Here is a 21,486-nt window from a genome sequence, read left to right on the forward strand (position 1 = left end):
ACTTCCAGGTGTGGGACGGAGGGTGGAGCTATGCTCTGTGTCCCGGCACATTAAACATTTTTGAAACTTGATCGGTTCTCCTTTGCCATTGATGTAGGGAAACCATCTGGTCCTCTCACATCAATGGCAAAAGTATTCAACATCGGCCATAAACCATCGATTATTTGAAATCATTGATGGTCGATGGGCATCCCTAGAACTGGAGGAGGGTGGGGGACAGTATGCAGCTCCTGGCAGTGGGAGGGGGTGGGGGAGTGAGGGTGCATGAGAGCAGGAGGCTGTATAATAGTGGTATGTGGGCAAGACATTGATAAAAGTTGTGGTGCTGGTGCAGAGGACCGTGGGGACACTTTTGGCAGTAGGGGAACCTGCAGCGCGGCAGCTAGGGCTGGATTTCCCACCTAGGGGCGGCACCTGCTTGTGGCAGTACAGGATCCCCCATTCTCACGGGGGTATGTGAAATGCGGGAGCGGGGTCGCGGGGTTCCGCTGGGGGGGAATTGCCAGAAGGGGGTCAGGGGGTCTGCAAATTGCGGGAGGGGGTGTGCGGGGATCTGCGATTAGCGGGGGGGGGGTCCGCAAATTGCGGGAAGAGGGGGTTGTGGGGGTCCATGAATCGCGGGAGGGGCGTGGGGGCTGCTGTGAATCGCGGGAGGGGGGGCGCGGGGGGGGGGCGGGGTCCGCGAATTGCATGGGGGGGTCATGAATCGCGGGAGGGGGGGTTGTGGGTGGCTGCAAATCCTGGGAGGGGGCGCGGGAGGGGGGGAGGGAATTGCGGGGGGGCAGGGGGGGCTAGAATCGCCTGAGGCGCCAATCACAGAAGGGGGGGTCGTGGGGGCCTCAAATCACAGGGGGGGGGGGCGTGAATTGCGGGAGGCGGCTGGGGTTCGCAAATTGCGGGAGGGGGGCTCATGGGAGCCGTGAATTGTGGGAGGGGATTTGGTTCCGCAAATCGTGGGAGGGGGGCGCCGCAAATTGTGGGAGTGGGGGCGCGGGGGGGCACGCGAATTGCGGGAGGGGGGGCGGGTGTCTGGGGGAGTGCTGGAGTAATGGTGGATGGTGGCTGTGGAGAAATGGTGGATGGTGGGCGTGTACTGTAACCCTGGCTGGGCGGGGGGAGGTGATGTCAAGGGGGTGGGGTGAGTAGAACACTGGTCTTTTCCTTAGGGGGGGCGGGTTTGTGTATAACGCTGGGCGGGAACGTTATACACATAGAACACTGGTCTTTTCCCTAGGGGACGGGTTGGTGTATCCCAGGGTTGCCGACTTTCAAAAAATCCTCTCCGGGAGATGCCCGGAGAGGAATCTTGCATTACGTGTTTTGGGGGCGGGGCTTAACAGTGACGTCATTAAGCCCCGCCCCTACTATGGCAAATAGCCGATATAACTGATATCTATGGAGGGGGCGTGGCTAAAATGACACGATTGTGCCGTTTTAGCTCCGCCCCCTCCCCTGAGACCCGCGGATTGCGGCATATAAATGCCGCGATCGGGGGGGCTCAGTGGGGGCCCCTCTGATTCCGGGAGGGTTGCCCACCCTTCCGGGGGCCGGGAGGAAGGACCCGATTTTCGGGAGACTCCCGCAAATTCCGGGAGGGTCGGCAACCCTGGTGTATCCCGCTGGGCGGGAACGTTATATACACAGGGGATGAGTGACAGATCTGGCTAAATATATAAGAGATAATTCCCAACATGACCCATTCCAGGAGGAACAAAACGCTCTGTTCCTAGATTTCATTGCCAGAGGCAGTAGCAGAGGTGGGGCAGTCGAAAATACAAATAGGGGAGCACCTACTGTCAGTGACTCCTGGACTGTGTTTGGGGAGGCAGTTGGTGTAATTCACCTACTTAAATTTTGGACTGTGCTACAGCCATTACCTCTGCAACTGCTTCTGGCCAGGAATGGAGCATTTTGTCCCTCCTGGAATGGGTCATGTTGGTAGGTATGTATATGTATGTGTGTGTGTATATATGTGTGTGTGTGTATATATGTGTGTACGTGTGTATGTACTGTATATCTCTGTGTTTATGTGTGGATGTGTGTTTGTCCCCACACCCTTCTCCGTTGGCAGCCTCCTCTCCTCCTCCTCCTCCTCCTCCTCCTCCTCTGTACATTGTCCCGTCAGTTGGCTCCACCTGCCCCTGGCATACGTTTATCTCTGTGTAAGTAGAGGCACGCCAGCAGTGTGTACCAAGGCAGTGCAGCAGTGTGCACCCCAGGCAGTGCAGCAGCGTGCACCCCAGGCAGTGCAGCATTGTGCACCCCAGCAGCGTGTACCCCAGGCAGTGCAGCAGCGTGTACCCCAGGCAGTGCAGCAGCGTGCTCCCCAGGAATGGCCCCCTCCATGCTGTCCGGGCTCCTGTCCCTGAGCGTCCCTGAGCTCTGTCACTGGGCGGTCTGGCTGTGTGTCCTGTACCTGCTGTACAAAGCCTCTAAGCTGTTCCTGAGGTGGCAGGAGCTGCGCAGAACGTTCTCTGAGTTCCCAGGTCCGCAGCAGCACTGGCTGTATGGCAATGCCCATGAGGTAAGTGCCCGTCTGGGCTGTGGAATTGTTCCATAGAGACAAATAGAACACATGGGGATGATTCTGCATTGGCTGCAGACAGTGGGGATGTACAGTATGTATGTATGTGGACACATCTGTATGACGCAGTGCAGCATACCTCCCAACTGTCCCATTTTTTTGCGAGATGGTCCCGCCCACACGCCGGCAGTGTCCCGCGGTTGGGGGGGGGGTCGGGCATTCAGTTGGGAATCCCCCCAGCCTATAGGGAATAGACACTTTTCAGACGCGTGCGCAGTGGTAGAAGTTGGGAGGTATGGTGCAGTGTTTCTTTTACCTTGCACTGCCCATGTCAGCAGCTGCCGACTCTGAATTAGCCCCAGGGTAGAGTCTATTTATGAAGCAGTGATAACCTGGTACTCTGGCAATAACACAAAGTATTATCACTCACTGCCCATTAATGGGGGTCATGTGAGTCTCTCCCGGGCGTGTGCATGGTGCCTGGAACATAGAATGTGAGGACAGATAAGAAGCACTTGGCCTGTTGTTATTTATATTGTTATCTGTTGGTCTATGTAATGCGCGGCAAGGGGAGTCTAGCAGGGGCCATGTTGTGTTCCTCTGTGATAGTATGCTCCTACTGCATGTACAGATGGAGTATATTGCTAAAGAACCGCGGAAGCGTGCGTCCTAAATGATATACTGCATACCTCCCGACTTTTGACCTGAAGAAATAGGGACACTCGCGCGGCGAAGCCGTGCAAGCGCCCGAAAAGGGGGTGGGGCGTATGCAAATGAGGGCGCGGCTTATGCTAATTAGCCGCGACCTCATTTTCATACGAGAATAGACGCTGTGCGCATGCGCACAGCGTCTATTCTACTAGATTGGGGGGTCTCCCAACTGCCACCCCCCGCAGCGGGACAATGCCTGCCGCGGGTGGGACAGCGGGACAGGACCCGAAAATCGGGACTGTCCCTCTAAAATCGTGACAGTTGGGAGGTATGATACTGTAGGACCTGATTCAGGTCCAGTTGTAGTTTAGCAAGAAACCAATAAACTGTAACTCCCCATAGACGTGGGCTATGGTGAGCAGACACTAGACGTGGGCTATGGGGGGCAGACACTAGACGTGGGCTATGGGGGGCAGACACTAGACGTGGGCTATGGGGGGCAGACACTAGACGTGGGCTATGGGGGGCAGACACTAGACGTGGGCTATGGGGGGCAGACACTAGACGTGGGCTATGGTGAGCAGACACTAGACGTGGGCTATGGGGGGCAGACACTAGACGTGGGCTATGGGGGGCAGACACTAGACGTGGGCTATGGTGAGCAGACACTAGACGTGGGCTATGGTGAGCAGACACTAGACGTGGGCTATGGTGAGCAGACACTAGACGTGGGCTATGGGGGGCAGACACTAGACGTGGGCTATGGGGGGCAGACACTAGACGTGAGCTATGGGGGGCAGACACTAGACGTGGGCTATGGTGAGCAGACACTAGACGTGGGCTATGGTGAGCAGACACTAGACGTGGGCTATGGGGGTGGACACTAGACGTGGGCTATGGGGGTGGACACTAGACGTGGGCTATGGTGAGCAGACACTAGATGTGGGCTATGGGGGGGCAGACACTAGACGTGGGCTATGGTGAGCAGACACTAGACGTGGGCTATGGGGGGCAGACACTAGACGTGGGCTATGGGGGGCAGACACTAGACGTGGGCTATGGTGAGCAGACACTAGACGTGGGCTATGGTGAGCAGACACTAGACGTGGGCTATGGGGGTGGACACTAGACGTGGGCTATGGGGGTGGACACTAGACGTGGGCTATGGTGAGCAGACACTAGATGTGGGCTATGGGGGGGCAGACACTAGACGTGGGCTATGGGGGTGGACACTAGACGTGGGCTATGGTGAGCGGACACTAGATGTGGGCTATGGGGGCAGACACTAGATGTGGGCTATGGGGGCAGACACTAGACGTGGGCTATGGTTAGCAGACACTTGACGTGGGCTATGGGGGGCAGACACTAGACGTGGGCTATGGGGGGCAGACACTAGACGTGTGCTATGGGGGGCAGACACTAGATGTGGGCTATGGGGGGCAGACACTAGATGTGGGCTATGGTGAGCAGACACTAGACGTGGGCTATGGGGGGCAGACACTAGACGTGGGCTATGGTGAGCAGACACTAGACGTGGGCTATGGTGAGCAGACACTAGACGTGGGCTATGGTGAGCAGACACTTGGCGTGGGCTATGGGGGTGGACACTAGATGTGGGCTATGGTGAGCGGACACTAGATGTGGGCTATGGGGGGCAGACACTAGACGTGGGCTATGGGGGGGACACTAGACGTGGGCTATGGTGAGCGGACACTAGATGTTGGCTATGGGGGCAGACACTAGATGTGGGCTATGGGGGCAGACACTAGACGTGGGCTATGGTGAGCAGACACTTGATGTGGGCTATGGGGGGCAGACACTAGACGTGGGCTATGGGGGGCAGACACTAGACGTGGGCTATGGGGGGCCGACACTAGATGTGGGCTATGGGGGGCAGACACTAGATGTGGGCTATGGTGAGCAGACACTAGACGTGGGCTATGGTGAGCGGACACTAGATGTGGGCTATGGGGGCAGACACTAGATGTGGGCTATGGGGGCAGACACTAGACGTGGGCTATGGTGAGCAGACACTAGACGTGGGCTATGGGGGGCAGACACTAGACGTGGGCTATGGGGGGCAGACACTAGACGTGTGCTATGGGGGGCAGACACTAGATGTGGGCTATGGGGGGCAGACACTAGATGTGGGCTATGGTGAGCAGACACTAGACGTGGGCTATGGGGGGCAGACACTAGACGTGGGCTATGGTGAGCAGACACTAGACGTGGGCTATGGTGAGCAGACACTAGACGTGGGCTATGGTGAGCAGACACTTGGCGTGGGCTATGGGGGTGGACACTAGATGTGGGCTATGGTGAGCGGACACTAGATGTGGGCTAGGGGGGCAGACACTAGCTGTGGGCTATGGGGGGGACACTAGACGTGGGCTATGGTGAGCGGACACTAGATGTTGGCTATGGGGGCAGACACTAGATGTGGGCTATGGGGGCAGACACTAGACGTGGGCTATGGTGAGCAGACACTTGATGTGGGCTATGGGGGGCAGACACTAGACGTGGGCTATGGGGGGCAGACACTAGACGTGGGCTATGGGGGGCCGACACTAGATGTGGGCTATGGGGGGCAGACACTAGATGTGGGCTATGGTGAGCAGACACTAGACGTGGGCTATGGGGGGCAGACACTAGACGTGGGCTATGGTGAGCAGACACTAGACGTGGGCTATGGTGAGCAGACACTAGACGTGGGCTATGGTGAGCAGACACTTGACGTGGGCTATGGGGGTGGAGACTAGATGTGGGCTATGGTGAGCGGACACTAGATGTGGGCTATGGGGGCAGACACTAGACGTGGGCTATGGAGGTGGACACTAGACGTGGGCTATGGTGAGCGGACACTAGATGTGGGCTATGGGGGGCAGACACTAGACGTGGGCTATGGTGAGCAGACACTTGACGTGGGCTATGGGGGGGCAGACACTAGACGTGGGCTATGGGGGGCAGACACTAGACGTGGGCTATGGGGGGCAGACACTAGATGTGGGCTATGGGGGGCAGACACTAGACGTGGGCTATGGTGAGCAGACACTAGATGTGGGCTATGGGGGGCAGACACTAGACGTGGGCTATGGTGAGCAGACACTAGACGTGGGCTATGGTGAGCAGACACTTGACGTGGGCTATGGGGGTGGACACTAGACGTGGGCTATGGTGAGCGGACACTAGATGTGGGCTATGGGGGGCAGACACTAGACGTGGGCTATGGGGAGTGGACACTAGGGGGGGAATTTACTAATATGAAAAACCTAGTTTTTCATATTAGTATTTCCCCTACGACTGCATACGACTGTTTCAGTCGTATGCAAAGTTGTGTTCCGGAGGGGAATTTACAAAGCAGTCGTATACGACTGCTTTGTAACCCTCCGATGGTGTAATGATTCGTATTAGCTGGCCATATATACGGCCGCTAATACGAATTTTTCAGGCAGCCTGCACGGATCAGTCAGATCCATCATATCAGTCAGATCCCTGCAGGCTGCAAGGTGTAAAAAAATAGAAAAATAAATAATTAAAAAAAAACAGTGTGGGGTCCCCCCCACAGCCGTAACCAGCACCAGGCAGGTCCCCGTATTTTAAGAACCAGCCCCAGCAGGGGCTGGCTGGCCACTTTCAGCCTGGGGGGCAAACACAAGCAAGTAGCCCTGGTCTTTCTTTTAGCACAAATATTCTTCTGATATGTGAAAAACGATAAGCAGCACATATACATACATATATACATACAGTCGTTGTATTCCTACTAGGCACATGAGGCCTGTCCCTAGTGGTGTCCCTTGCTGAGGAGGTCAGCACAAGATACTCACTTTCAAGCCAGGTCAAAAAATTTTTTTTATCATTATCATTTTTTTTTAGCATTTATCCAAGGCAAATCCAGCGTTCTTCTCACATGACCAGCATTTACCCTCCCACTAAATGGCCGGTTACCCCTCTAGATGTCTACTTCTTGCCAATCATTTTGCGATCGGCCTGCAAAGAGAAAATGTAGCAGTCTTCGTTCGGTAGGCCCCATAATCGCCGGATGTGCCAGTTGGCAGCGGTACAATTTTGTCTAAATCAGGCCCATTGTGTAATGAATACGCAGTTTAAGATTTTCCATGAAAAACTGTAGGTTGTAGCTGCATGGGGTACAGCCGAATACACCCCTTGCCTCAGAAAGCCCCCTCTTTCCAGGGCGGCAGCAGCTGTGCGAGTCCTGTAACTACTGTGGGAGGGAAAGGCACAAAGGCTGCCTGTCTGTACCCAGTGACAATTTTGGCCGTGTCTCCCCCCTGTTCGGGGCCCGCTAAGCCCTGTCCCTTCACAGAGTCCTCCTAAGCAGCCGAATGGCACATCCGGACACTGACAGCCAGGGTGGCAGGATTATACATGGCAAATGACGACCACCTGGAATTATGCACGACACGACAGCACCCTTGGAATTATAAGGAACACATGGCGCACCCAGGACTGATATGGCACAAAGGGCAGCCCTGCACTATTTTTTATTTTTTAATAGCAGCCCCCTTACTAATGCCCCTATAGTAGTGTCCCTCATAGTAATGCCCCATTGGTAGTGTCCCCAACAGTGCCTCCACCACACAGTCCTGACAGTGACAGCATATAAATGTAATGGGCATGGGAGGACTGTTGGTTATTTTATCTCATGCTTGCAGCAGCTTAATGCATTCTTTATATGCTGAGGCATGCATGACATGTGAGCACTATTCATGTTTGATGAGGGGGATAGGCACCTTTTTGTCTCCTGACTCGGTGCCAGGGACTTGGGGAAGCAGTGAAAATTTTGTACTTACAAGAAGACTCCCCTCAATGTAAGAAGCCAGTGGCAGGGCTAGATGCCCGTGACTACAGCCGCCCACCCACTTCAAACAAGACGTCTCCGGCAGCATGATGAGCCCTCTGCACAGAACGACAGCAGCCAGTTCCACACAGTCCTGCCCCAGCACAACATAATGTAATATGAACGTCTTGCAGGCAGCTGCTCGTTACACCTGCATACTAGGAGGCAGAGCCGCCCGTATTCACTGAGCATGAGAAGGCAGTGCAACGGCAGCGGAACTGATTTCACTCACTCATGATCTGAAACTGCCAGCCAGAGCCAGGACAGTAGTTTTTTGTCTATTTATTTATAGCAGTGGGACCTAGAGCACCCTCTATGGGCACGCCTGACTCAGCTACATACTTTGTGTAATTATAGGGCCGGCACTGCAAGCGGCCCTAATGCTGCATATATGTACTGGCCTGGGGGGCACATGGCACCCTGCCCCCTGGCCCAGCCCGCCACTGAGCCCCAGGCCATACCAGCCAGCAGGGTAATGCCACAGCCGGGGGACACTTATTATATAAGGTCCCGCGGCCAAAACATTAACCCTACCGACCAGTCAGCCTGGCCAGGGGCCCAATAAAGGGGTCCCCCCCCTCCAGGACTTACCTGACCAGGCTGAAGCCTGGTGCTGTCCCCGGTGACCCTGTGCGGTGGCCACCGGGCTGATTCTGTGTAAAAGAATAGATGAAAACCTATTGTTTAAAACTGTGGAACTATGAGTCCCAGCAAGCCTCCCCTGCAAGCTGGGACTTGGAGAACCACAAGTCCCAGCCTGCAGGGCATTAAAGGGCCCGCTGGCACTTGTAGTTCCACAGTAATAAAAATAGTACAATAAACACACTGACACAATGAAAATAAAAGTTTAATACATCCATTACACACATACTGATACCTATCTTGATCCCATAGGTAGCCCTCTGTCCTGGTGTCCGGTGTCCTGTGTCGTCCTCCAGGTCCATGTCGGCGGTCCGTGTCATCCTCCAGGTCCATGGCGGTGTCCGGGTCCAAAGAAATCCATGTTGGAGCTGTGGAAGGAAATCCTACTCACCTGGTCCTGTGCTGAAGATGTCTTGTCTTGGTCCGACGTAGTCCAGGTAATCTTCAAGCTGTCGCCGGTCCCCTCACTTCCCCGCAATGATTCCATTGGCCGCCTAGCGGCCAATCAGGAGCCGACTTTCTTGGCTCCTGATTGGCCGCTAGGCGCCGAGTATGAAATATCTCTGCATCTCTCCTCAGTGCGATGCGGACAGTGCGGGGACCGGCGACAGCTTGAAGATTACCTGGACTACGTCGGACCAAGACAAGACATCTTCAGCACAGGACCAGGTGAGTAGGATTTCCTTAAACAGCTCCACAATGGATTACTTCGGATTCGGACACCGCCATGGACCTGGAGGATGACACGGACTGCCAACATGGACCTGGAGGACGACACAGGACAACAGGACCGAGGGCTACCTACGGGATTAAGATAGGTATCAGTATGTGTGTAATGGATGTATTAAACTTTTATTTTCATTGTGTCAGTGTGTGTTTATTGTACTATTTTTATTACTGTGGAACTACAAGTGCCAGCGGGCCCTTTAATGCCCCGCAGGCTGGGACTTGTGGTTCTCCAAGTCCCAGCTTGCAGGGGAGGCTTGCTGGGACTCATAGTTCCACAGTTTTATACAATAGATTTTCATCTATTCTTTTACACAGAATCAGCCCGGTGGCCACCGCACAGGGCCACCGGGGACAGCACCAGGCTTCAGCCTGGTCAGGTAAGTCCTGGAGGGGGGGGGACCCCTTTATTGGGGGGGTCCCCACTCCCCCAGGTCCCCTGGCCAGGCTGACTGGTCGGTAGGGTTAATGTTTTGGCCGCGGGACCTTATATAATAAGTGTCCCCCGGCTGTGGCATTACCCTGCTGGCTGGTTTGGCCTGGGGCTGGTTCTTAAAATACGGGGGACCCCTACTCATTTTGTCCCCCGTATTTTGGGAACCAGCCCTGGACCTGGAGCCTGGGGCTGGTTGTTAAAAATCAGGGAACCCCTATTTGTCGGGTTCCCTGATTTTTAATTACCGGCCCTGGCTCTTTCAGCCTGGTGCTGGTTACAGCTGTGGGGGGGACCCCACGCTGGTTTTTTTAAATTATTTATTTTTCTATTTTTTTACACTAAAGCCTGCACGTATCTTACTGATCCGTGAAGGCTAAAGCCAAATACGACAGGACAATCAAGGTGTATTTTCCTGTCGTATTTGCGTGCCTGTTTTACACCAATTAGCAGCCGTATTATCAATACGGCCGCTTAGTAAATCAGGAACCACCATTCTTTTGAATGGTGATTCCTGTCTTATCCTATCGATGGTGTAGACATTCGTATTTGTAAATACAAATACGAATGTCCCATCATTAGGAATACGAATTGTTGTATTTTCGGGATAGTAAATCCCGAAAATACAAATGTGTAAAAAATAGGTGTATTTCTGCCTACTAATACACCTATTTTTTACGAATCCATATTGGTAAATTTCCCCCTAGATGTGGGCTATGGGGGGTGGACACTAGACGTGGACTATGGTGAGTGGACACTAGACGTGGGCTATGGTGAGCAGACACTAGACATGGGCTATGGTGAGCAGACACTAGACGTGGGCTATGGTGAGCAGACACTAGACGTGGGCTATGGGGGGGGCGGACACTAGACGTTTGCTATGGGGGGTGGACACTAGACGTGGACTATGGGGAGTGGACACTAGATGTGGACTATGGGGAGTGGACACTAGACGTGGGCTATGGTGAGCGGACACTAGACGTGGGCTATGGGGTTCAGACACTAGACGTGGGCTATGGTGAGCAGACACTAGATGTGGGCTATGGTGAGCAGACACTAGATGTGGGCTATGGGGAGTGGACACTAGACGTGGGCTATGGGGGGCGGACACTAGATGTGGACTATGGGGGGCAGACACTAGATGTGGGCTATGGTGAGCAGACACGAGATGTGGGCTATGGTTAACAGACACTAGATGTGGGCTATGGGGAGTGGACACTAGACGTGGGCTATGGGGGGCGGACACTAGATGTGGGCTATAGGGGCGGACACTAGATGTGGGCTATGTTGAGCGGACACTAGATGTGGGCTATGGGGGGGGCAGACACTAGACATGGGCTATGGGGGGCGGACACTAGACATGGGCTATGGGGGGCGGACACTAGACGTGGGCTATTGGGGGCGGACACTAGACGTGGGCTATGGGGGGCGGACACTAGACGTGGGCTATTGGGGGCGGACACTAGACGAGGGCTATGGGGGGCAGACACAAGACGTTGGCTATGGTGAGCAGACACTAGACGTAGGCTAGGGGGGGGCGGACACTAGACTTGGGCTATGGGGACGAACACAAGACGTGGGCTATGGTGAGCAGACACTAGACGTGGGCTATGGGGGCGGACACTAGACGTGGGCTATGGTGAGCAGACACTAGACGTGGGCTATGGTGAGCAGACACTAGACGTGGGCTATGGGGGCGGACACTAGACGTGGGCTATGGTGAGTAGACACTAGACGTGGACTATGGTGAGCAGACACTAGACGTAAGTCCTAAGTTTTATGAAAAATTACTAAAGGACCCAACAACTGAGTATTGCTGCAGTCTCAAAGAATTTTTACTTAAAGGGATTGATGATGGCTCAATAACCAAAAAAGAATTTTCATTTTTTTATAATGCACACCCAATTATTCCCACCTACTATCACGTACCAAAAATACATAAATCACTTTCTTCACCTCCTGGTCGTCCAATTATTTCTGGTGCTGGGTCCCTCACTTTCTGCTTTTGTCGACACTTTTTTACAGTCACACGTACAGTCACTCAGATCCTACATCAAGGATACCACCCATTTTTTGATTAAGATTCAAAGATGCAATTGGCACAAAGAATATTTGTTCTTGACATGTGACGTTGAGTCCCTACAGTACCCGCGTGGGCAGGGGATCATGGCACTTAAAAAATTCTTGATTAATGATGTGGATCTGAGTGACAGTAGAAGGAATTTCATTTTGGATTCAGTTGCATTTATTCTTTCTCACAATTATTTCACATTTAATGGGTTTTTTATTTACAGATCTTGGGTACTGCTATGGGCACCAAGTTCGCCCCAAGCTTTGCTAACCTCTATATGGGACTGTTCGAGGACCAGTACATTTTTTTTTTGGGGGGGGGGGGGGCGTTCGGGGCGAGCTTGGTGTCCTATGGCAGATACATTGATGACATGTTTTTTATTTGGCAAGGGGGACACTTAGAAGCACTGAAATGTATTGATTTTTTAAATGACAACACTTTTGGTTTAAAATTCACTCACACTATTAGTCACGAACACATTACTTTCTTGGATATTGCCCTCCGAATTGAGAACAACGAAATAGTAACCTCCACTTATACAAAGGAGGTTGACTGTAGTAGATATTTAAACTACAAGAGTTGCCATCATCGTCCCTGGGTAAATAATATACCCAAAAGCCAGCCTTTAAGAATAAAAATAAATTGTTCCGATCCTCTTTCCTTTGAGCAACAGGCCGATAGCCTTATCTTGTCATTTTTAGAACAAGGTTATCCTTTTGAAGTCCTTCTCTCTGCATTGGAAGAAGTAAAGAAAGTAGAAAGAGAGTCTCTTTTTCTGGATTCTTCCAAAAAACATAAGAATAATTCCATTAGCGTAATTGATGACAGTGATAATTTCAACTACAAACCACTTTTTATCTCCAAATACAACTCCCATTCTCATGAAATAAGAAAAATTATAAATAAAAATTATAAGGTTTTGAAAACTGATAGACACCTTGCATCAGTCTTAGAAGACAGACCAAAAATTGTGTTTAAAAAAAATCTTAATCTAAAAAATGCACTGGCTCCTAGCCATTTTAGGAAATTAGATGAAACAACAAAGAGTACATTGCAAATCGTGGGGTGCCATAAATGTGGCCGTAATAAATGCATAACTTGTAAATTCCTGGTAGATAAAAGTAAACAGTTTATATCTTCCTCCAATCAGTCGGTTCATAAGAGAAACAGTTTTTTGAACTGCAACTCCACATACGTGATTTATTTAATCACGTGTGAATGCGGTTTGCAGTATGTGGGCCTTTGAATACACGGTTTCTTGAGCATAGAAGGAATGTTTTGAATCAAGATAAAACCCACAGTATCTCCAGGCATGTTAAGGAAAAACATCAAGGAAATGTTGAAGTCCTTAAACTTCAAGCAATTGAATGGATACCCACCTCAGAAAGAGCTGGTGATCGCTTCTCCTCCTTATGCAAACGTGAAGCTTTTTGGATTTTTTCCTTGGGTTCTCTTACCCGCTAGGACTAAATGAGTCCATTGAACTCAATAATCTTGGGAAATAAACTCTTTCCTGTACCAAATTCCTTCATTGGTCTTTATAGTGTTCTTCTCTTGGTCTTCTCTGGTTAATGATTATAACAACTAAAAGGGCTGATTCTTTTTCATTGATTGTTCTTTGTTTAGTTTAATGTAGCTATTGTAAATAGATTAATACTGGTAAACTTGGAGATATTCCTATAATAACATCAATGAACTCTATAGGTGATATTAGCGTACTTGTATACATGTACAGGTATGTGTGTATGTATATAGATATCAGTGAATTATAAAAGTGGCCATTTTCTCCTTCTAACTGGTATCTATTGTTTTCATATATGAATTACACCTTGACCAGTAATTTGTTCCTCATTTAGATTTTGCAGTGAATTATGCAAATTATTGGATAGCGATATATATATGTAGCTGTAATATTCTGAAAGTACTGTGTGCCTTGTTCTCCTCCATATTTTTATATTAACCTTTACTCACTATTGTTCCGGGTTCTATCTATGCTGTATAAATGGCCACTCATTTTGCCCCTTTTCTTCTTTTTCAACTGATGTTTCAAATAAGGAAAAAAAAAAAAATGGGGCATCAATTTCTTTCTTCATTTACACCTGTATATATGTATAATCTTATTTTTGGTCCCAATAGAAGATAAAAAAAATCCTAAAATTATTATAAACTGCTATCCACAACATCGAATAATAATAATGTAAAAATAATAAATAAAACAATATAAATATTAGAAGTGGTTGGTCTTAAACCTGGGATTCCTGGGTCAATGTGCTAGTGCTCAGTGTGGTGAGCCACAGAGACTCCTTTGAGACTAGAGCTGATAACTGACATTTCAAGATGCTTTATGTGCCACAGTAAGTAATTAACTAAGACTATTTATATGTATATATATATATATATTATCTAACGAGGTGTTATACTTGAAATATCCTTATCTGCCTCTTGGTCAGTAATCCATTCTTTTTATTCACATTAGTGCTTGAAGCTTGCCTTTGAAATACTCTTTAATAAAAAGTTTTAAATGAAATGTTCGCATTGTGTCTGCTGATTATTAACCTGAATGAATACAGGTGATCTTTCCCATCCTGATTGTTCCGATTGGTGCATGGTACTTTATAAACCACCAGTGCAATAGGGGATTTATCTTCTGAACAAACCGTCAGATTAGGAGGACGGAGAAACCGGTTAAGAGCTATTCCCCCACGATGCCAAGTGCCTGAATTTGGACCTCTATATCCTGTCGCTGTCTGCGTAAAATAAGGAACCTGTCCCTGCAACCATCTGGCATGATTATACTTACAGCGCTACAAAGCCAAAGACGGTGAATGCTGTTATACACCTGCCCGGGACAGAGGTAGCAATATCTTCGAAGACTGTGTTGCTTGTTTCCCTGCAGCGTCCGCCCCCAGCTGGGTGTGTGCGGTCGGCTCCCTGACGCAGTGAGCTGGTCTCAATACTGCGGTCAGGTTGGAAGGATATAAACAGCAAATATACTACCCAAAGTACTTTCCTACAATAACTCTCTGGACTGCTCACTATCCTTATGGAGATCACTAATTGAGTGAGACTTACAGCGACAGTGAATAGGGTCCCTCACCTTACTGAACTTCTTATTTCTGACCATCATTATTTCCCCACGTATAGCAATTAATACAGATAACCAAACTACCCCGAAGTGAAGGGGGTTTATCTGGACTGAATTTATTCCTACCAACTAAATTCAAAAATCTGGAATCAGTATATTTCTGTGGAAGTATCAAAATCCGGCTATTGGTGGTTATGTAAAATATGGTCTTTTGAAGTTTACTGTATCGGGTACGATGGGCAAAGTGATACTATTTTATTTTATATGTATTCATTGATTATTTAAAGATGTATGTATTCGTGTTTACTATATGTGTATTTTATTAACATTGTGTGTTATAGATTATAAATAAATAACAATCTTTTTAGAAACATTTAATTCTGAGTATTAAGGCGCCTAGAGAATTATGCTGCTTTATCCTATACCTTTATCTAACACTTAAGCCTAGAAATAACTCACACTGACACCTTAACTAATAAATAAGATACGGACACCAACTGCGTAAGTTTAAAGGTCATCTAGCATATTTATTTAAAGATGGTATGACCCTAATTGTTTTAGGGATGGCAAGAAGAAGCACTTGAGACCAGCACCCTCAAAACGCTGATGCCCCTCATGGCGGCGACCAGGTCGCCCCACTCGCTGGCATCACTCAACAATTGTGTGTACAGCCCGCTCCGCAGCGGCATGCCACGCCCCTCCTAGGGCCAGACGCGGGCACTTCCAGGAAGTGTCCAGCGCCCCACCGCGTTGAGTCGGGACTCACCTACCTTCTTGGCAGAGGGGCGGGCCATACCCCACGGAGACCACCTGACACCACACCTGAGTGCTGGTCGAGAGCGCTCAACCGCCGATTTTAAATGTAATCTAAATTCAAATTTGGTGAAGGCTCAACAGCCCAGGTAGCACATTAGAAGGGAAGGGAGGGTGGGAATCCAGACTCAAAGAGGAAGTCCTTCCTGTCTGCTTTCCTATAAGTACCCCTCTCTAAGCTGACGCCCCCCAGCTACCCGATAGGGCAGATCTAACTGCCACTCACTATTTGCCTCCGGCCTTACCTTAATGTTTACAACTTTATTTAACTTTGCAAATTCACAGGCTCTTAATTACACTCGGGCCTATGCGGCCCTCGTTACATCTAAGGCGCCTAGAGAATTATGCTGCTTTATCCTATACCTTTATCTAACACTTAAGCCTAGAAATAACTCACACTGACACCTTAACTAATAAATAAGACACGGACACCAACTGCGTAAGTTTAAAGGTCATCTAGCATATTTATTTAAAGATGGTATGACCCTAATTGTTTTAGGGATGGCAAGAAGAAGCACTTGAGACCAGCACCCTCAAAACGCGGATGCCCCTCATAGCGGCGACCAGGTCGCCCCACTCGCTGGCATCACTCAACAATTGTGTGTACAGCCCGCTCCGCAGCGGCATGCCACGCCCCTCCTAGGGCCAGACGCGGGCACTTCCAGGAAGTGTCCAGCGCCCCACCGCGTTGAGTCGGGACTCGCCTACCTTCTTGGCAGAGGGGCGGGCCATACCCCACGGAGACCACCTGACACCACACCTGAGTGATGGTCGAGAGCGCTCAAACGCCACTGCCTTGGCACGCCTACCCAGCCGGGTCAACCTGTGCCACAAGGCCCGCCACCCCAAAAACAACTACCTACACCCTAACTACACTAAACTCAAGAGAATATCCTGCAGGAAAATAGCCATACCGGGGTCCGATAGGTGAACCCCGTCCGGCCTATACAGCCTCGGGTTGCCTTTTACAATGGTGGGATGCCTGACTGCTTTACCACCCTTTGCCACTATGTATCTGGATACGGCGTGGTTCACTTTCTTTCTGGCCTTCTCAACAGCCTCTATGCTCCGACACCCCCGCCATGTGAAACGGGGCACTATGTCAGACCAGACCAGCAGTACACCTGGCCAACGCTCCTGTATCCTCGCCATGTCCTTCTCAATTTGTATGGTCAACGCAATGCCGGTCCGCTTGACCAAGTCATTGCCTCCCAGGTGTATGACTAAGACATCAGGCCTGCCCAATCTCCGGGCTTTGGAGACCAGCAGGTCCCACAGGCCATCCCACTGAAAACCCCTAATGCCTAGCCACTGCACCTCCCGGGCCTGAGACAGCTCCGGGGCCGAGGCTGCTAAAGGGTGCCTAGCATCCCAATATATATAGGAGTGCCCCACTAACCAAACCCTGCCCAGAGTCATTGAGGGAGGGGGAGGGGCTGAAAAAGAGAAAACCTAAGGTTAGCATATACCTTATACTGTACAAAACACAACTGAAATGCATTGACTATAGACCCGAGTGAAGGGGAAAAATCTTAAAAAAACTCTGGTGGACTGTATGGGGGAAGCCAATTGTAATTAAGTCCCCTGCAAAGGAAAAAGTAAAAAAATTCCCTTCACTCCGTCGATTCCGGAACGCTAACCGTTCCAAAACCGATTGTAAACAGTACGTTTTCGGGTCAGCGCAACAGGCGCTATCTACAACTTATCTAACCTTACATATTTCTTATAGGCGGCTGACTTCCACCTCCCCACCGCTTGAACTGAGGACGGTGGAAGCCCCGCTGCGGCTGCGCAAGTTGCCGCCCCGATTCTGAACGAATGCGTTCCATACTCTTTCTCGGGGAGACCCAAGGCCGCGACACACCTCAGAAACACAGCCGCAAACTGGAATCGGGTAAGTGGCCCCACCTCCTTGTGTGCTAGGAACTGTGCCGCGGTGCCCGGTCCGCCCGAGACATACTCCTCAGCCAAAGATACAGGACATATCGCCTTATTGCAGTGCGCTCTCAACGTTATCCATACGCCCTTACCCGCTTGGTCTGTCTTAGACTTCCCTATCTTGCAAAGTATCTTCCCCTCGCGGAACACTACATTTTCTTTAAGGAGCCCCGAAAGCGCGTGTTTGTTAGCGGCCACTAACTCGCTTACTCTAAAGGCTCCAAAAAATGCGAAGGAAAATGCCACTTTGAAGAGCGCCGCCTCATATCCATTCACCGCTACTTTATTTAAACACTGCATAAGGTCCCCCAGCATGTTCTCATCAATTGGGCGAAGGGAGTCTGGAAACCCCGGCTGCGCCCTTGCCCACCCTTTTAACGCTTTAGCCAGTACAAAAGACCTAGTAGGGTCGGGTTCACCTAGCAACTTGGAATGGAAAGCTATCCCTGCCAAAGCCGCCGCCATAGCCGACTTTGACCTGCCGTTTTTATAATGCTCCCAGACGAAGGCTAGTAACCGGTCCTCGACCGACTTACCATAGGCCTCCGGTGAAACCTGAAAGGCTGACCAATCCCTCCAAGCCGCCCCATAAGCTCTACGTGTGGACGGGGCCAAAGATAGCAGGGCCAGTGACTTCATGCCGACTCTATGACCTGCCATACAAAAGGGGGACAGCTGAGCCCTGTGATAGCGGCCTCTGGTGCCAGCTCGCGAAATCTCTCGAACTGGAACCTCGAGAGTGCATCTGCTATGCTGTTGTCGACTCCCGGGACGTGTCGGGCCCTAAAGTGAATGTTGTGCTGCAGACAATGTAAAACTAGGTGTCTTAGTAGGCGCAAGGCCTCTGGTGATGTGGCCCGCTGGTTGTTAATCGCATGGACAACGCCCATGTTGTCGCACTAGAACACTATGTTCTTGTCCGCCAAATGGCTGGCCCACAACTCGACCGCCACAATGATGGGAAAGAGTTCCAGCAGTAATAGATTGACCGTGAAACCATGGTCGATCCATGACTGTGGCCATGGCGCGCAGCACCATTCTCCTTGCAAGTAGGCCCCGAATCCCGTAGAGCCCGCAGCGTCCGTGTAGAGCTGTAGCTCCACATTGGAGGCTGGGTCCGCCGGCCACAGCAGCTCCCTGTTGAAATGCTCCAGGAAAATGGACCAGACCGCTAGGTCACCCTTTATCTCTTGCCCTAGCCTAACTGTATGATGCGGGTCTCTCACCCCCGCTGTGGCCCTCTCCAGCTTCCTGCAGAAAACCCTACCCATCGGAATGATGCGGCAAGCGAAATTGAAAGATCCTAGCAGCGACTGAATCAGCCGCAGCCGGACCCTCCCCTTCCGCCGGCACTCCTCAATAAGCGCCTGCAGCTTCGCTACCTTATCCTCCGGCAGTCTGCAACATCCACCCTCAGAGTCTATTTCGATACCCAAATATGATAGCACCCTGGTGGGACCCTCCGTCTTGTCAGCTGCTATGGGGACCCCTATAGCCGTCAGTATGTCCTTGGCCCCTTCCAGAATGCGCCGACATGTGTCGTCTTATCCTGATCCCACAAAGAGGAAATCATCTAAATAATGAGCTACCCCTTTGCAGCTCGCACCTTCCTGTATGCACCAATGCAGGAAGGTGCTGAATCTCTCGAAGTAGGAACATGAGACTGAGCACCCCATCGGCAGGCATTTGTCTATAAATATGCCCCCATCCAGCCTAAAGCCCATAAAACGGAAGGAATTGGGGTGCAAAGGGAGCAGCCGGAAAGCGGACTCTATGTCCAGTTTCGCCATGAGTGCCCCCTGACCAAAACCCTTCACGATCTCCAGCACTTCATCAAAGAGCTGGTATTGCACGCTACACTGGGCTTCCGGAATGGCGTCGTTGATGGACCTTCCGGGAGGGTAAGACAGGTGTTGTATTAACCTATACTTCCCCGGCGTCTTCTTAGGGACTACGCCTAAAGGGGAGAAACACATGCGGGGCAAGGGTTCGGCAGCAAAAGGGCCTGCCATCCTTCCCAGTTCTATCTCTGCATGCACTTTCTGTCTCACGACCCCCGGAAAATCCCTTGCCGATTTGAGGTTCTTATGGGATATCACCAAGACTGACTCAGGTTTGGGTAATTGAAAACCGAACTTAAAACCACTATATAAGAACTGTGCCGCCTCCCTATCAGGGTAAGAGGCTAGGCGGCGAACCAACTCGTCCAGGACTATGGGGGAGGGTGCCTTACTTGTTGCTAGGCCCTACGTCACCCTGCTCCTGGGCCCTCCCAGATTTACAGGATTTTCCCGAGTGTCCTGCCCCGCACCAACGGCATTCATGCCTGTAGCGGCACTTTGTGCCTCTCTCGCATTTGCCGTCGTTAAAGGCGAAGCATCTACCCTTGCCCGAGGCCTTCGCCCCGGGTTTCCCCCCGAGAAAGGGCTTCCTGCCAGATTGTTCCGTGGATGGCTGGCCTTTTCCTATAACCTCTAGCCATATCTCCACGTGTTTGCAACCCATAGGCATGCTTGTGGACCCCTCATGAGCCCGGCGGAACTTCTCGTCATAGTCCCGCCAGGCCCCGTTCCTGTAGCTAATGAATGTTTCATTTACCAGAAATAGGTAACGAAGAACATTCAAATGTTCATCTGGCCTGGTGCTAAGGTAGCACGAGGAGAAGATGAGGAATCCCCTGAGCCAATTGTGGAAGCTCTTGAAGGCGAGCTGAGGATTTCCTGGCCTTATCGAACTCCTTTTTCATGTCGGCCGTTAACGTAAAGAGGTCCACAAACTTCCCCTTCTTAATCCTCTCTTTCACTCCCCTACGGAGCCCCCGGGAAATGGCCGTGTTCGAACAATAAACCTTATCCCCAGCCGTGTCTGTAACGGGGGGGGGGGCGCGTCCTTCTGTTTGCGCTTCGTGCCTCTGACCCTCTTTGCTACAGCTCGCGCAACCAATTTAGCAAGCTTGCGCGGGCGCCCTGACTGCCCCTCGTCCCCGCTGCTAGCTGTGGAGTGGTAAGATGAGGATTCACACAAAGAATTGTCAGTGTTCTCACCCTCCGTGGATTCGGCCCCGTCCTCAGGCTCTGCCTCCGCCTCTTGTGTCACGGGTTGCTCTGAAGGCCTGGGCCCTGATGACCCGCCAGATTGCTCGGCGTCCCCTGAGGCGCCCACCGGATCCCTGCCGCTTGTGGCCGCCTTGGCGGTCGGGGTAGATGACCTCGGAGCCAACCCTGAGCCTTGCAGGATCCCTTGTACGGCACTCTGTGTAGACCTCATGGCCCTCATGACCCCGTCCGAACCTGAAGATGTCTCTGGAGACAAAGGCAAGGCATTACCCATGGAGCCTGACGTAGTGGAAAACCCTGCCTCACCCCTGGATGCCTGCCCCCTTTCGGCACTCCCTGCGGGTGAATAATGCGGCCGTGGAGGGGCGAAATTTGGCTGCTGCCCATATGGATGGGGTTGACCCCCGCTCTGATAAGGATGCTGCAACCCTGACGCCCAGCTAGCAGTGGGCTGCTGCTGGAACAATGGCCAAGCAGACCCGTAAGGCCCCTGTGGTGTCCCACTGTTTTGGTGGAAATATGGGAAGCTGGAAGGTTGGCCCCAGGGAGGCTGGTGTGCCATATGTTGCTGCGCTGGTGGGTACCCCGGGTGGCCGGTTGCTACTGTTGTAGGGAAAGGCCAGGCCCCTTGTTGGTGGGGATTAGCGGGGGGCTGCTGAAAGTGCTGGAACCCAGGATGAAATGCAGAC

General features: G+C 51.2%; 1 protein-coding gene across 2 annotated transcripts in view; it reads left to right on the forward strand.

The window, feature by feature from the left end:
- Positions 1 to 2,165: 2,165 nt before the first annotated feature.
- The window catches only part of LOC146026861 (cytochrome P450 4B1-like), a 118,862-nt gene continuing 99,541 nt past the window's right edge, over positions 2,166 to 21,486 (forward strand). Inside the window, exon 1 of one of the 2 annotated variants that reach the window (XM_083157908.1) lies at positions 2,166 to 2,524. In XM_083157908.1, coding sequence (XP_083014034.1) covers positions 2,333 to 2,524 — 192 coding nt within the window. In that variant the 5' untranslated portion in view covers positions 2,166 to 2,332. The remainder of the gene's footprint in view (positions 2,525 to 21,486) is intronic. The other variant, XM_083157907.1, reaches the window with a different exon arrangement.

This window comes from Crinia signifera, chromosome 8 (genome assembly GCF_055691185.1).
Source record: "Crinia signifera chromosome 8, ASM5569118v1, whole genome shotgun sequence".
Taxonomy (NCBI): Eukaryota; Metazoa; Chordata; class Amphibia; order Anura; family Myobatrachidae; genus Crinia; species Crinia signifera.